General features: G+C 42.0%; 2 protein-coding genes across 2 annotated transcripts; one reads left to right on the forward strand and one right to left on the reverse strand.

The window, feature by feature from the left end:
• Window positions 1-971: 971 nt before the first annotated feature.
• LOC109957869 (uncharacterized) lies at window positions 972-8,043 on the forward strand. The gene is made up of 6 exons (XM_020596093.1): window positions 972-1,085; window positions 1,212-1,445; window positions 1,668-1,848; window positions 2,060-2,125; window positions 2,461-2,658; window positions 4,609-8,043. Exons 1-6 carry the CDS (start codon window positions 1,059-1,061, stop codon window positions 4,746-4,748), a joined length of 846 nt encoding a protein of 281 aa, XP_020451749.1. The 5' UTR covers window positions 972-1,058; the 3' UTR covers window positions 4,749-8,043.
• dgke (diacylglycerol kinase, epsilon) lies at window positions 6,896-14,853 on the reverse strand. Its single transcript, XM_020596094.1, has 11 exons — window positions 14,127-14,853; window positions 13,480-13,639; window positions 13,258-13,377; window positions 12,994-13,137; window positions 12,681-12,838; window positions 11,770-11,818; window positions 11,524-11,637; window positions 11,314-11,385; window positions 10,335-10,462; window positions 10,007-10,118; window positions 6,896-8,977 (listed from the first exon to the last, which is right to left on the reverse strand). The coding sequence occupies exons 1-11, from the start codon at window positions 14,576-14,578 to the stop codon at window positions 8,753-8,755; spliced, it is 1,734 nt and encodes a 577-aa protein (XP_020451750.1). The 5' UTR covers window positions 14,579-14,853; the 3' UTR covers window positions 6,896-8,752.
• Window positions 14,854-17,930: the final 3,077 nt, after the last annotated feature.

Consider the following 17,930-nt stretch of genomic DNA (forward strand, 5'->3'; position numbering starts at 1 on the left):
CGTGTGTGAAAAGGTCCGGCCACCAGGTGCTCGCATTCGAGCCCCAACCCCAGGCCTGGCTCCAGGGTGGGGCCGTGGTTGCGCCATACCGGGCGACGTCACGGTCCTTGCTCTTAATTTTTTCATAAGGGGTTCTTGATCTGCTCTTAGTCTGACCCGTCACCTAGGACCTGTTTGCCTTGGGAGATCCTACCAGGGCCATATACCCCGCGACAACATAGCTCCTAGGATCACTCGGGTACTCAAACCCCTCCACCACAATAAGTCAATGTGCAATCAATGTGATCTTAATTTATCAAATCATTCACTAACAGAGATTTAGATGAGAGAGATCTGATATTTAATAGTCCACATTTGATTGTCCTGTTATTTTGTTCTATAAGAGGAGTCGTCTTAATTTTAATTAGGTTCTTATGAATAACTCCTCTTGAGTTGATTTTTGATTTATATAATTTAGGTGGTTGGGGGCAAACACAGTCTCTATGAAGTTAGCTTACAGGTTACTTAAAAGCCCAAATGGCTGATATGGCATTGATAAATGAGGTTAACAAAGAGGAACTGATGTGGTGGATGAAGGACAACTGAGACCTACTCAACACACCTCATTATCTGGGAGCAAACAGTGCGTTGAATAGCCACAGACACAGGCCACGGAGCCCGTCTGTGACCACTACGGATCACAGAGGGGTGCAGCTGCATGGAATTTTTATGACCCTGTCCATCAAAATGACAGACAGTGAGAAAGTGTAGCTTGACCTCTGCAGTACACTTGGAATAAAATGGTCAGTTGTGTTTTATGCAGACCTTGATGACTCAGGCTCGGGTAACGGGGACTCGACTCAGATTATTCTTTGGTGACCCAGACTCGACTCGGACTCAGACACTCAGGACTCGACTTGAACACTGGGGACTTGACTACAACACTGTTTGTTTTAAACATAACAATTTTTTATGTGTACTGAAACTGTGTTTTGTATCTGTCTTTGTAGTCTGAGCTCAGAGACAAGTTGGGTTTGCTAGATGAGAAGATTGAGAAGACTGAAAATATAATACTTCAAATGAATGACATGCAGAGCAAGCTGAAGGTAATTTTTACACATTTCTCATGCTTCCCAAAAGCAGTCACCTAGAGGAAACAAATGAAGTAAAAGGTTATATTGATTTACTTGTACTTATGTTTCTCTGTGGTTCCTCTCATGGTCCTTACCTAGGATGGAGCAACCAAACGGAAGACAGCACTGGCAACTGTGTATCAGCAAATACGAGATATGTTGGCCCAAGAGGAACGCAGAGCCCAAACTGAGGTGGACCGCGAGCTGGAAATCGGTCAGACAAGACTTCGGGACCTCATGAAGAGGTTCACTGACAACGCTGAGACAATGAGAAAAGCCAGAGAAGATATCAACAGTCTGCTGAGTCAGTCCCAAACCCCAGCATTTCTCCAGGTGCGAATGCCACTATCACAGAGAGAAGCAGGAGAGAGGGAAACGAAGGGAAATGAAACAGAATAGTGAGATCCCAGTAGAAATCACAGAAGTTGTCTTGGTATTGTATGCACTCTATAAATGGCCTCTCTTTAAAATACCAAGCTATTACAACCATGTCTTGCATGACTTGGGAAAAACACATCCTGTTTAAAACTGTTTGTTTTCCCTTGTTCCTCACAGGCTACATTTGACTTGCCTAAAGTTGTAAAGTCTGAACCTTTCATGCCTCGAATCAACCTGGACTCCAAGACGGTGACAGCAGCACAAGCCTTCTCTACTGCACTGAAGGAGCATCTGACAGAGATCCTTAACCAGCCTGTTGAGACCAGACTACCAATAATGAAACCGAGTGAAGGCGCAGGTACAAATTTAGTGGGAGAATTTATATTTTATATTATTTATATTTAATATTCATATGTATTACAAAGGTATAAAGAACCAGTCATGTCTAATTTTGTCATAGAACTGAACACAGGCATTGTGGTGAATTTGTGTTATATGGGAAATAATGGAAATCAATGAATGAGAGGCAAATTGTAAGCAAAACAGTCAATGTAGTCCATTTACCACAGGTGAAAAAACAGCTCCTGTCTCTGGGGCTGCAAGTCCTGCCAGCACTGGATCTCAGCCAGAATCTGGTATGTTCATCTCGATGAGGGTAGTGTCGTAGCAAAATGTCTCAACACAGTAGAGCATGTACCTGTACATAACTGAAAAGTTCTGCCCATGTGTATGATAAACATGAGCTTTGAAGCCACATAACACAATGCACAATCTGTGCAGTTTTTCTCATCACCATGCATACTGATTCTCTGAAGTACTTATAAATACCTTCACACATCTCTGTCAAGCACATCCATGCTTTGATAGGTAAAACAGCAAAACAATTTGACAAGCATTTTGTGACTCTTTACATTGTGCTAAAAACGTGACAGCAGTGCAAAACGTCCTCATTTCACCTTCCCCGTTTCAGAGACACAACAGCCTAAAGTGCGGGGTAGAAAGCCCAGATCCCACAGTTCAGGTCGTCCACCCATGAGGCCATACTTCCAGTCAGTTCCTGTCCCTGGTTTCATGGGCTCACAACCAGGCTGGATTCCACCACAGTTTTTTCGTGGCCCATCACCAAACTTTAATATGACTCCGCCATTTAATGCAGCACAATGGGCACGTAAGTATGATAAAAAACCTGCAGCCGTTTACCCAGTTTCAAATTTTTACATGAATCAAGACATTCTCATTAGGAAATGTGCAATGATGGTGTAGCAGACAACAGTGTGGTCCATGGGTTTGACCCTGGGACAGTGGCATGAGAGAAGGATGGGCAGCAGCACATCGACTATGCTTATTTTACACTGTGACAGAGCCATGCTTCTACAAAAATGCACTGTCAGAATAATTTGAGTTTGAAAAGATGCAACATACACAATAATTTAATTTAATTTAATTTAGTATATACCCAATAATTTTAGAGAACAATCATGAATTAATTGAACCAATGAAAGGCCAACAATCAGCTGCAGTTAAAAGTAATACCTACCCTGCAGAGCCACACTTACAGAACTCTACAACTTACTCTGGGGCGACTTACAGAAAAGTAAAGGAGAAGCCACTCAGAAAACCATAACAGAAAAAACAGAGAAAGAAAAAACTAAGAAAGCAACAGTCTGCAAACCAGCTCATAAAGGTATTGTTTTCTACTGTGTAACAGGTTTGACAGGCGTCTCTACACATGCGAGTTTACTTGTTTTCCATCTGCACAGCTCAATTATCCAAACCACAAAGTTCTGACCATCCCTGGGTGTACAGTATGTTTAAACATGAAACCATTAGTCATGATAAATGTTTCATGTAAGCTGCTCAGTGACAAGGATTAATCAGCTTGCTGCCCAGAGTCATGGCAGAACTAAGCTCACTATGAACTGATAATTGTTTAACCATGCTGACTTTCCTTTTTAATAGCATCCACTACAATATTTACCATGAAGGCGGTGGCCCAGTGAACACGTACGTAGATCAGTGAGCTATTCTTCTAAAGTTTCCGTGTGACGTGGCCGACTGGGTTCAGGCTGTTTGAACACGTTTCATTAGGCTGTCTATGTACAAGGAGCTGCGTATGGTAGATGGGCGGGGCTAGTTTGAGGTGCAGTCGCTTTCGTGGAAATGTTGGGAGTTTTTCCAGTGGCTACAGTAAATAGGCACATAGAATTATGTAGTGTTTTGCAGCATTGTGTTGGAAGATTGTGACTATCGTGTCCTGGCCACCACATGGCCCCTGAAGGTGTCCTCTGGAAGCTGATACCAGAGGTCTTGTGGAGTGCAGAGCTTTGGCAACACAAGGGGGAAATACACAATATTACAGTCGGTAATGTTTGATAACTTACACCAGTCAGTCAATATTTGCCTGTTTAAAAGTCTAGCAAATATGCAGCAATATAAACATTAAATGGGAGTCATGCTTCTGGCCACCTGATGAATTTAAGTCCAACCTTTTGTCTTCTTTAGTAAAACAAATGAGTTTCATATTTCTGTTTCTATTTTCCCCTGTACAGACAAGAAGAGTGACACCATTCACTAGTCGCCCCAGAGTATGTCATCTACATTTATATTCTTTTCAAGCTGAAATATTATTTCATGAACATGTTTATGTTGGTCATGACCAGAGATGGATTAAATATTACAAGATTAACACGCTACAGTCAAATAAGAAATTGAGTGGCTTTGTGGGTAAGACGTTTGCCTCTGGGTGCTAGAAATAATAAAGGCTTATCTGTCACACAACATTAAATGTACTGTAGCATCTACATTTGTATAACCATTTATGACATTTAGTCTTGTGGGTCTGTGCCTGAGATGCCACAGAAATAATTTATATTAAACTCCATCCAGGTATGGTCTATGGTTCACAGAGAGCTTTCTAATGCCCTTTTCATAAACCTGCACTGCCTGAATTATCTGCGCGCCAAGATACTGGCAAACTGAAGGCTTTTGACAAGTTGTACTTGTAATTGTTACTTCAAGAGCAACGTCAGATAGTGTCAGAATGTTCCAGTTTGGCAAGTGACAAAACTCTAACTATGGGCAAACTATTAAAGAAATCTTTCTGCATATTTCCATTCAGAGCAAGACAGAATGCAACCCGGTGCGGCAGGTGGAAGTAGGCCAGGTGCGAGATCAGATTTCACTAAGAAAGATCATCCCAAACGCCACCCTCCTTCTGAGAAATCAACCAAATCCCACCCACAGCCTAAGAAGAACTAGATGCAGCAGTGGATGTACCTGCTTCTGTCCAGGCTTCACATGTCTGTGAGACTTGCACATCATACAAGAGCCTATCAGTTTGTCACATGATGTGAAATGGAACCATTCTGTTTCTTAATCAAACAGTGTACAGCCTCTGGTGCATTACTGCAGGTTATGACTGCTATGATTATGTATTGTACGATTATTTACACGTTGACACGTCATTGTAAATGATTAACAGAGTGCAGAGCAGTTTGGAAATGAACACAACATCCAGTATTTTCTGTTGAGAGCAGTGTAAACGCCACGTAATAGTGAATACTGGTACACTGGAGAAGAGGTGCGCGCCATGTTTTAATTTTGATGGGTTTAACTCTGTAAATATTAACATGTTAATCTACCCATCAGGAGTGATCTCTGACCAGGCATCATTACACCAGAGTCTTTAGTCTTTTTTTTATAAATCATAACTTGATTAAAACACAGACACAAGTGGCATATATATGAAAATATTTATGGGAATGTCTTCCAACTCTAAGGATCACTTCATTACATTCAGTTCAGCCAAAATCTGTTTTGTCACTTGTAGTAGCAAATTCACCAAAACCTCTTTAGTGCAATTTCTGTTCACTGCTACAGTATGTTCTCCATGATTATCACTAAATGCTTTTCTCCCAGCCAGATTCCTTTCTTTCTTACATTACAGATATGACAGCAAAAGAAAGATATTCAAATACATGTATATATGTATTTGTAATGAAAACATTTTGGTACAGGTAACAGTGTAATGTGAGGATCAACTGAATTTTGAATGCAGAAACCCAGTGCTAATTGTTTTACGTTAAAGGATATCTACATCACACAGATTCACTCAGTTCACCTTACCAAACTGATTTAAATACTGTTTTATATCTGCCCAAGTTTAACAAACAATAAACTGTAAGCTATGAATTCGGAGCATTCCAAACCAATAACATCACAATGTTCCTCCACCCCTCAAAAGTCAACTAAGTCATTAGCCACACTAGCAACCCTCTTGATGCGCCACAGGTATATATTCCCTCATTTCACTGTTCCTCGCTCGTTGATCCTGCCTCAACCTGGAAGTCTTTCCGGTCTTAAAGAACATCCCAAAGCTCTGGAGGATGCAAGAGAACATCCTTAATGAAGTCTTTAAGAATGGCACGCCCCTCCTATCAACAATCATTTGGTGATTAGACACCTCAGATTAAGGATGTCGCATGTCTCTAATAATGCATTCTCTTTCTCCTCAAACTTCCTTCTTACATCTTTTACTAAAATCTTAACTGGGCAGGACTAAGACAAGGAAAAGAACCAATTGAGGGAAATGTGGCTGCAATTTGAAGGAACTGAGATTTATCCCAAGAATCCCACTTGTTGGATGGTTTAAAAATGGACACTAGTTAAACCTTTACTGCCAGCAGTGAAAAAAATAAAATAAACAGAAAATGAGTGTTGTGCTAGAGAAAAGGCCATGTTATTACATAAATCAAAAAGGCTATTGCCCCGGACATCTTTCACTCAGCTTGTTGGCCACAGCTGTAATCGTCAGCTTTCATCAGTTCAGAGCTGCCTTAACCAGGGGCCTGTACTATGGAACGGGTTCAGCTTAGTCTGTCTCCACTGAGTCTAGTATCGACTGTCCCAGATAACAGGTATCATACAGCGGGTTATCAACTGGCTTTGTTGACTCTGGGTTTCCTCTCAGGTTACAAGTACGTTCACGGTAAGAGGCAGTTGCTCATTAGAAACATCATCAGAAGCATGAAGGGAGTACTAAATATGAGAAATGTGGTACCTGCAGGTTAATTTGAATTGTAAACAACAGGATCACATAGAATTACAAGCTGTAGAAACATTAGAAATACTTTCTAAATAATCAAATAGGGTCTAAGGGTTTGCTGTAAAAACATGCAGATATAATATGGGTCTTATTGAATGAATATACAGTATCTGCTCTTTTGTGGAATGCTAAACAGACTAATCTGAAGAGGTGAATAAGTAATGTGAGTGTTTCTGCAGCCTTAAAAGGAGAAAGGAAAGAACATTCTGATCAGGTCAGTCTGACTGGTATGTTCATTTAAAATCAGGGCTATGTACAGTATTTACCAGTGTGTGGAGGATTTCATTTATAGAAGACATCAGAGGGTTTACTTTTTATTTCACATGGTATCTATTGCACTATTGCAAATATAACTGTAACCGGATGGGAACACCATCAACCAGCCAGAAAGCCAGAGTTGAGCTCAAAGCTGACAGACCCCGCAGCTCTCGCTTCATGGAACAGGCCCCAGACTTTTTTGGAGTGCAACTCTACCAAATATTTGACAAGCACAACATGTTCTAATACCCAGAGGATCAATACAATCATTAGGCTCAGCAATGTCTGTGTAGAACTGCATGACAAACCAGTCCTACAGTTGCCAACATATTTCACTCTAAAATGGTGTTTTGAACTACAGCCATGTCGCTAGTGTGGCTAGCAACCTGCCAATAAAACCCAAAACTATGTTTATACAAACTCAGTGCAACACAACAGAATACACACACACACACACAGGTAAACATGGATGACAAGGTGAAAGATCAAACCGGTGTCCTTGAGCAAGAAGACACTGACCAGACACTGGTGAAACCACAAAACCATTTACAGGGAAGAAACAACCAACAGCACTGAACAGGTAGATCAATGTCACCTGAACGCTACACAGAAAAGTGCATATATGGTAGTACTGACACTGAACTGAAGCCCAATTCAATTTATCTGCAGGATAAAACTATTTAGGGCGCCACCTTGTGGTGATTACTGGGAAAACATGAAGTGCAAGAGGACTGCTTGAAAGACAGAATCACATAGGGGAGCATAGCCTCATTAGCTTATCACAATCAGCAGCATTGTCAAACGTCAAGATTATGGTTTCATGTATATAAGCTGCGTAAGTCAGTGTAGGTGTCAAACAATGCAACACAAAAAGCTCTAACACAAGTTTAATGGATCCTCTGAACGACAGTTCCACAAGGGCAGTGCTTTCAAAGTAAACCTCAACTTCCTGTGGCGCTTACAGTAAAGCTAAATATAGGTTCAAGACTGTATCTTAGTTTGGTGAGCTACTTGAGACAGTGCATCATGAAGTAAACAAACACTGATGTCCAATGACTGCCAACACATTGCAGTTGTCAACAGTGCCATTGTTCCATTGAGACTCAAAGACCATTTAGACTACACACACGCATTTTAAAGCCTTAACGCTGGATGACAAATACAGGAGACAAAAAAAAAAAAAAAAAAAAACTATCAGCACTGATGAGCAGTCTGAAAGGAGGAAGTAACAAATATTTTGTGCAGTTTAATGTTTCACCCACTAGATTTCTGCTTGCCTGTATAATATTGGTTTGCTGTTTGTGCTTTTCGTGTTATAAATCTCACTAACCGACAATCAAACTTTGCATGTACTTTAAGCCAAACCTCCACATGACACTCATTACATCAGTACCGCTCTCTCCTGTATTATCTCACCACCTGCAGTTGATTGAAAAAAATGGCTTTGAGGGCGTTTGGTCAACTGAACCCGGGGAACTTGTTAACAATGGCTCACCGATACCTGCAGGGCAGCACTGGGCATTCAATTGTAAATACAGTATAATAGCAACAGTATATTCAACTATAGATATCTATGGCACAAGGCATCAGTGCAATAAACAGCGATCTTTCTCAATAACGCTCGCCTCCTCCCGACTGTCCCACCTGTGGTGGGGAACTGCCTGAGCTCGGGATTACAACAACGAAAACTCATACCAGCCCAATTCCAAACCAATCGTACTACAACCCTGCGATCCCTGAAAAGGTCTGAAATGATGAAAATTATAACATCTAATATCACCAACACCACTGAGGGTAAAGTGTGCTCAAAGATCTTTGAGAGGACAACTAAGCTCCACTGCAAATGAGGGATGACAGAAAGTGGGCTGAAGAAAGACGGAAACTTTAGAATAGCTTCAGGTCACAAGGTGGGTCCTGAAGCAGGCCGTGGGGATCTGGGTGAGCCATGAGGGGTGGGGCTCTCTGTTTCGGAGGTGCTGGATTCATCGTCATCATCATCCGTCTGCTCTGCGCTGTGGTACAGCATGAGGGCCTGGGTCTTATGAGTGATGGTGATGGTGCAGGGTCCCTGGGCCCACGGTTCCCCGTCCACCTGCATGGGCATCTTGGAGCTCTTGAGAACCAGCTGGAGAGGGAAGAATAGCACCCGACACTTGAGTATATAGCACAGCGTATCATTAGTGTCTTGTCAGTGATTGTGATACCAGTGCCTACCACTACCTTCTCTCCCTTCAGTGACACTTCTGTTATTTTGACTCACAAACAGTGAATGAAATCCTGTTGCCATGGCTATAGCGACATCCAGCTCTACCCCTTACTTTACCATGCTACTGCTATCCACCTAAACCTATCTCCTCATGTAACATTTTAAACTGCTTTATAGCTTGAAACAGAGCAAATGCTTTTAGCAGCAGGGCTGTAATATCACAAACGAGTGTGTTTTGCAACTTTTTCTGCCCTGGGTTTTGCCTCTCAGGCTACAAGCTGCCCTCACCATTTTGTTTTGCAGGCCTTGACTTGGTATTCCCTCACTTGTGACATTAATTTTGACCCTGTTGGTGAGCAGCAATGTTTTGATACTTATGTACATACCTACGTAGGCCATTCAAATATCAGTAAAATGAGTTCCTCTAGTTTCTCCTTTGTTGTGCTTCCTGTGGTTGTCATAGTCACACTCACAGTGGCAACCCATGAAGGTACACAACAGTGGCAGGCATCCTGTCTCTCCTTGCCACTGCCATCATGTTTACATGTTTAAAACTAAAGGAGGCAGATAATAGAAACCACTTGAAAGCATTTGTCAGTCTGAAAGGGTTGGTTTCTTATTTTTTCATATCTGGAAATGCACAGTGCATCATCAGTGTCTCTTTATTTAGTATACTTCTTGAGTGTTTAATGGTGGATTTGTTTAATGAAGGGTTAAGATCACCCTGCAAAGAACAGAGGGAGGTGATGTGAAAACAAGGAAGGGCAATGAGCCTGCACAGGAACTGAACAGTGTATTTTTAATGACATTAGTTAGTGCTGCGAGGAGGCAAATGGCAGGGAAACCTAATCTGACTCCCTCACTGTCATTCTTCATACCCACTTAGTGAGGTAAGCAGGAAGTACTGTGGCGTGTGTGTGTGTGTGTGTGTGTGTATTACTGCCTCACCCTGACAGTGTGGGCCTGTCCCAGCCGTAAAGGGTTGGCCAGCTTGACCTGGATCTGAGCACAGTGGAAGGAGCCAAATACACCCACCACCTCCAGCAGACCGTCATCCAGCCTGCAGGGTACCACAGGAAACATCACTGCTGTTCACCGTTAGTTGCTATGGTAACTTCGAGCACTTGATATAAACACTTCAGTAAGAATGGCGATGCGTTAACAACAGCTAGTGATGGCTTCTGCTGGTTTCTAATGTGCTTTTGATATTTTTATGGCTACAAATGGATTAACTGATGCTTCCAGTCATAGTGACCTTTGTCAAAATGTCACTCACTGTGTCGGGGGGCAGGGCTCATCTCCCATACCCTCCCAGAGTCTGCAGCCTCCACCCCAGTAGCCAATGTTACAAACTATAATGCCCTCCAGACTGGGCAGAGCAACCCTCTCCCCATCCAACTCGTACTGTGGTGGGAACACACACACACACACAAACAGAGAGTTATTCTGTGCACAGTCCAACATGTCTGCCAGCAAATGTGGACATCACGTTCTGGAAGGATGACCTTATAGCTTTTTTTTACATGAGCAAAAGAAAAAAAGAAACAACCATTCTGATAAGGACTACTTCGTGATGTTATAGCTGTGATTAAAATATGGATTCAGCCATACGTCATTCTAAAAAAGATTTTTTCACCTATGTTGAAAAATACTTCTTCAGCACCTCTAAACCTAGCCAATTAATCTTGTTTGTTGAAATGTAAAATCAACAAGTGGTTCCGTGGCGGGGAGTTCTGAACTGTAGTGAGGGCTATGCTAGCTGTTTCACCTTCTGCTTCAGGTCTTTATGCTAATCCCAAAACCTAGTGCATGCTCTGGGTATTTAACAATAAAGCACTGTGAGGAAATGCCTGACAAATTACAGGTAAAGCAAATTACAAACATACAGCTGGGGGGTTTATTCAGTGAAGGCCACATTAAAAAAATATAACAAAATCCTGAAAATTTGTATAAACTACAAAAGGTCACTCTCAGTTAAAAGCAGACCCTGACAGAATATTCCTTTTTTTTACTGTGGCTTGTTTGACCTGTATCTAATCAAGGAGGTCGAGCAACAAATTCATTTGTAGAGTGACAACTCTAAGAAGCAGATGAACCTCAACAAGTGGAGTTTAGGGTACAAGTCACTGATTCTCAGCCAGGAATGGCTCAAACAGTGCAAACATTGGCTTATTCTGTTCCTCCCCACCTCTATTTATAAACTGCACAGATGAAAACAGCTGGCACGATGCTTCATGTGAGCGAGGCTACTGTACCTCAATCCTCTTATCCAGGTCCTTACACTCTTGGACCAAACAATCTTTGGTGCCGTACAGAAAATATACAGCCTAGAGAAAGAGGAAAGGACACACTATTACAAACCACTGTGTTTCTGACAAAGAGCAGACAGACAAACGAGCATCTTCACATTCAAATACAGTCAACATATGCACACTGTTCATGTATTCAAATGAAGTGGCCCAGACCTTGTTGATAATGCGGCTGGAGAAGAAGGAGGGCGTTTTCTCACGGTGTGTGTGGAAGTTGAGCGCCATCAGAGCGTCAGGCCCCACAGAGAAGTAGTTGTTCATGGAAAGAACCTGAGGGGGACATGCAGTGTGGGTCAGTGGGCCAACTGTTACTCAGCATAACCCAACAACACACCAGCAGATGAAGAGAAGAAGAGAAGACTGCATACTGATCAAAAGGTTCAACACAGAGATCCAACTCACCTTTGGTTTCCGAAAGTAGAGGCCTTTTGAAGCTACTTGCACTTTCCATCTGAAAATTATGATGCAGATAATTAGCAGTAACATAAGAAACACAAACAGGGTTTGGATTTTGGAAATACTGATGATGTCATCAGTCCAAAGTGACGTCCTCAACCTCCATTCATTTTGTGTTTTCAAGTTTGTCATGCAGTTCCTGAATAGTTTTGTCGAGGAATATCTATGCACACACAACGACAGAATGTAAGCTTTTAGAAGACCCTGAAAAAGGTCTAAAATTCCTCATGACCATAACCTTAATGTTGGCGACAGTATGACCCCAAAGTCAAATTATATGATAATACAAACTAATTCTGCAAGTTTCATCAACTTCCATTTAAGACTTTTTGAGACATTTTTTTTGCCATCACAGAAATACGTAGCTGCATCAAAGACACCTGCATATTGTAGCAGAAGGTCTTCATATGATTCTAACCAGAAGAACACTGCACAAAAAGCTAGGGATGGGACAGTATTTATATTGAAATTCAATATATTGTGATACAAAAATGTCACATTATGTATCGTTTTGTCTAGCGATATATATTATGTGGTCTTCATACAGCAGCAACTTCATATTTTTTGTAAATAACAAACCCGACAGAGCCCAAGTCAGTATATCTGGCTGTTCTTTACATAATCAAACCAGTGGTAGAAAAGGGGAAAAGAGGAATAAAGCACAAGTATTCTGTAGCTAGTCATACATTGTTTTCATTGAATTTTTAACTGACTCGTGATTAAACTGAATCATACATTCTCTATGCATCGAACTACGACTACATCAAGCTACAAGATGATCAAATATTGGTACACTCTCAGACCTTGTGAAATAATTGTTCCCAAAGCAAATACTAAAAGCAATATCACTGCCCCACCTGTCCATTTTGACAACTTCTGCATCGAGAACGTTACGGAGAACCTGCTCCACAGGGATCTCTCCAGCATACCCGGCACCCCAGCCCAAAGTGTTGGAAAGATCATTTCCTGTCCCCAGGGGCAGGATGGTCACCCTTGGGATAAACAGGTCTTGGCCCTGGCACAGGACAAGTCCAAGAGTCGCAGCAGTGTTATTAACGCCGCACATAGAAGCGCAGTACATAGATGGACACAATAAATAAAGATGTAATACTAAAATTTATCCATTTAAATCAAATTCCCTCTCACTGCACAGAGACAGTCCCATCTCACCTTTAGCTTCATAGTGTCGATGGCATCCAGCGTCCAACCCACTGTGCCATCGCCTCCACACACCAGTACTCGGACACTGCCAGGAGGAAGCAGAGTGCACAGCTGGAGGGCTTTGGAGGGTGACAGCTCCGACAGGTCGAACACCTGGAGGAGAGATGAGAGGAAAGACCTGTTCCCGTCAGGTTCTGTATTCAAAAAAACCTTGAAAAAAGGGAAAAGGGACAAGTAGTCTAATTGCAGCAGGTAGAGAAGCTACAGACTGACCTGCACAGGATTAAGAAGTGTGCGAAATTCTCCCAGCAGCGCCTCCCCCATGTTGTTACCGCTACGCGTGTTAGCCAAGACCAACACTGGAGTCCAGGCATTGCCACAGGAAGATGCCAGCTGCAGAAACATGAGTACACAACACCAACACTGCTTACAACAGCTCTGGGGCACCACATAAAGCACAGTACGGGCGCACCGTGACACCTAACAACCCTGTACCTTGGTGTACTCGTCGGGGTGCCTGCGGCGGAGCTTGTTGACACAGTAGAGGTAGTGAGGAGGGATGATGAGGCTGCGGAACTCGCCCAGGTCACAGTGGTCCATATCCGCCAGGCTGTCCATGCAGTCATCATGCACTGTGGTCTGACACCACACACACCTGAGGGAGGAACAGAGGGACACAAACCTGTGAGAAAAGAAAGGAAATGCCCAAAAGCAGCAGCAAGTCCCTGAATCTTTACTAGCTGCAGAAATGCAGGTCTGTCTCTGACCTGTGAAAACAGGCGGGGTCAAAGGGTCATTACTTGGTTAAGCAGTAATGAGCAGCAGAGAGCAGCAGTCCATTACAGAAAATTACTGACAGATTAAAAACTGAAAAATCGTCATGCAGCATTGTGACCTTTCTGGGAAAAGATGAAATGTAGAGCCTTTCCTGCAGGAAACGATTTGTTTTCATTAATATTTTAAAGGCATGTCTAAATATAGCTAACCATCTGATTACTAGACTGTGTTTGGAAGCTCTCCGTGGATGCAAAATTATCAAAAGCGTGTCTTTTAACGCGAAAATGCAACTGCAGACCTGCGGTGTACACAGCAACGTGGTTCTCCCTCACATGTGTGTGCAGATGTGGCATCGCCTACGCTACCTGAAGTCGCACAGCTTCGGCTGGGTCCCACACTGTTGTTTGCATACTGCACAGTAGCTGGCCAGGGGGACATTTCCGCGGACCCAGCGATGCTCCATGGCTCCATCAGGGCCCGAGGGCGCCATGATCTCTTTGCACGGCAGGCCCTGGTCGGCTCTGCGCAGGCAGTGCTCGTCGGCGCACACACCGCAGCAGTCGCAGAAAGCCCCTTGCAGGATGTGCTGGGAACAGACGCAGCAGTAGGTGGGCTTGTTGAACAGGTCTGTGTAGTGCCAGCCGTGTTTGCTCTTGCGAAAGAAATCCTTCATATGCGTTTTGCGCTTGGAGCGCTGCGCGCTGCACCACAGTGTGATGATGACCGGGATAACGACAGCAAGAGAGGTCCAGAACAGCAGCGTCCACTCCTCCCGGGAGCCGCACTCGTCCTGCACCTCGTCCCCCTCCTCGCACATTGCTGCCGGACGGTAGCGCGAGCGACGCTAATGAACGGAAATCCCTAGCCTAGGAAGGAGAGCTCTGGAAATGTGTACACAGGACGCACGCCACGTTCCCCTGCCATACTCATGGTTACAGACACCGAAAAGGCGCTGCCACTAACTTTTGCTTAAACACAGACACGTTCATAAAAAGCTGTGAAGCAAACGGAAACGATGTGACGTTGAAGCCAGGAGCTACCCCGCTAACTTGTTTCAGCAGAGAGTACATAAACGTCAAGCTAACTCAGCTCACCTACCGGGAAAATACGCATGCGTAAGACTGTGAGCCTTCTTCTGCTTCTTCTTCTGATGATGATGTTTATTGGAGGTTTGCAAGCCAACTTAAGGTGCATTACCGCCACCTGCTGGGCTGGAGTGTGGAACAACAATAGAGTCCACCTCAGGATTACAGTAGCCTACTGCCATAAGAGATCATTAAAAATATTCACACCGTTCTAAGTCTTTTACTGAAGTAAAACTATAAAATATCCCATTAGCCTACAAGTAAATGTCCGACATACCTACTGATGTAAAAACACAGAAGCATTAGCAACATCAATTTAATTAGCTTTTTGTTTGTATATTAGCACATAGATGACCATTTGTGTAGTTTAATCCAGTGATATCTATGGACTAAGGTCGAGAGGGGTTAAGAAATGAGTATGGGATAAGAAAGAGGAAAGTTCTGCTATACCTTTATTGTTTTTATTTATGAATAAATGTATTAACTACTGCTGTCAGAAAAATTCAGTGGTGTACAAAGTAGGCCTACAATAATTCCTTCTGAAATGTTGTGCAGTAGAAATATAAATCAGACAAAAATGGAAATTCTGAAGCAAAAGTAAAAATACCTCAAAATTGTACTTAAGCAGTGGTGGAAAGTAACTAAGTACTCAAGTACTGTACTTAGTTAATTAAGTACAATTTGTGGTATCTGTACTTTGCTTGAATATTTTGAGTTTGTGCTACTTCATGCTTCAACTTCACTAAATTTTAGAAGCTAAAATTTTACTTTTGACTCCTCTTCTTTTATTTTATTATCATTGTAACATTGCCATAACCGTTTGCGACCAGTGTCGTGCAGGTGAGCCTTTATGTGTCCGTGATCACTATCAACTACAATACAGAGACTACACCTCCAGACCTCCAGTCACGGTCCAGAAACTCACTCTCTGGACTATAGGCAAAATTACCCATCCTTGTTATGGATAATGTGCCCATAACAAGAATATGGCTATAGAATATTTAATTTTTATACGTGAGACGTCATTTTTCTAGTTTTCCTGATGATATGCACACGAACATGGCAATGATGACAGTGTGCATCTCACTATTTTTTATCGTCTTTGATTCAAAGCGCCTAACCCCATAGCACGCATGCGCTCAGAGGTGCATTGTGAGCTCGTTAGATAATCACATCGAGGAAACAAGAGCTCTCTGTGCCCCAGAAATTAATCGAGGCAGCGTTATAATTCAGTTTTTCACGGTGCTTGAGACACATGATGAACAAGGCCAGCAAGCAGCATAAACGGAAACAGTGACGTCAGTGGCAGTCCGTCAGTTAGTGAAATAAATAAAACAAATAAATCTTATATGTTTACATGTAGGCGATGTAACAAGCCCTGAAATCACGTTCAAAAATAGATGAGACAGTTATGACCCGCTGTGTCAGGAGACGTGGTTGTTACAACAGCAGAGGTCAGTAATGTTAAGGAGAAAGGACAAACTGTTTTGACATCAGCTCAGGGACAACATGTGTGGTGTCAAATTTTTAATAAAGTCATGTGTGTTCCCCACTCTTACCGTTTACATACCGTAGGTTTACATACAGATGTGTTATTTCTGTGTTAAAAACATATAGGCCATTTTTTGTTGGTGCAATTACAGATGAACATTTGTTAAATATGTATTAAATGTCAACTTTAACATTTAATCCTAACGTTTCATACAACTGTTGTCTAAACTATTTGCATGACAGATTATTTTCAGTACGTGTCACATAAACTGAAAAAGGTTTTTAAATGTGTGTTTTCACAGAGCATGGTTACCATGTTTGTGAAAATACAATACTCTACAATGTTAAGTATCTTCTAAATTAAAATTAATTAAATTCAATTTCAACCAAATCTTAATGAATAAAATAGTATGCCAAGACAACTTTAGTTTTAGGAACTTGCATTAGCTACGGCCTTCGGCCAACTTTCTAATGCTGCTTTTGCAAAATTACCCATTTAGAGTGGATAATATGCCCATAACAAGAATATGGCTATAGAATATTTCATTTCTATTCTGATATCAGGGTTTTTGTAAATCCAACAAGTTAACATGTAAGCCATTCAAAAGCATGTTTAAACCACAAAGAATGAATTTTATACATTTCTTGATCATAGCCAAAAAAGTAGGGATCATACAGACTACAATTACTTTATCCAATTTATAACACTGCTTGTAGCTGTGTGTAACAATTCATAAGTAATCTCATTAAACATCACCTGAACCTGGACAGGCAGCAGAGAATGGATGGCAGAATGAATGCATGGATTAACCAATGAACAAATATGAATTTTTCCTGGAATAACAGAAGTGAAATGTTTCCAGACAGTTTTAGCTCACATCACATGTAAAAAAAAGTTTTACAGAAATTTTAAAAATTTTTACAGCTTCTGCTTACAGCGGAGTGCAAATGAAATCAAGCTCCTAGTCAGTTAGTCCCATCTCATACTCAGACTAATCCTACCTTCATTAAGGTATACAGTACATATATACTGTACATATATTTGTTTATTGTTTACAGGGGTGCTGATTTGACTGTATTTTTGGGAGCTTTGAGCCTCTGAATCTTTTTGGAGGCGTTGCAAACACCTTAAGGTATAACTTAATACAATTTAACTACTCCATAAAATACTGCCTCCAAAATGACCATTAACTGGAATCAAAAACTCTCTTAAACAGTCATAAACTGAATATATACCCTTTTGGAGCTATGATGTATGACAGTACTGTTACTGTAAGACTAAAGTAGATTGAGTTGGGGGTGGTGTCTGTGGATCAGGAGGGTGGTCGTCCCCCAACTGGAAGGTCGGCAGTTTGATTCCTGTTCTCCCCAGTCTATGAGTACATGTCAAAGTGTCCTTGGGCAAGACACCGAACCCCAAGTTGTTCCTGATGTCCAGAGCAGCACCATGCAGGGACAGCGCTGCCAGCTGTGTGTGTGTGTGTGTGTGTGTGTGTGTGTGTGTGTGTGAGTTGGTGCCACAGATGTACCGAAGACAAATTTCTTGTGTGTGTAACATACTTGCCCAATAAAATTGATTATCATCATTAGATG

The sequence above is a fragment of the Monopterus albus genome, unplaced genomic scaffold (genome assembly GCF_001952655.1).
Source record: "Monopterus albus unplaced genomic scaffold, M_albus_1.0 scaffold29.1, whole genome shotgun sequence".
In the NCBI taxonomy this organism is placed as follows: Eukaryota; Metazoa; Chordata; class Actinopteri; order Synbranchiformes; family Synbranchidae; genus Monopterus; species Monopterus albus.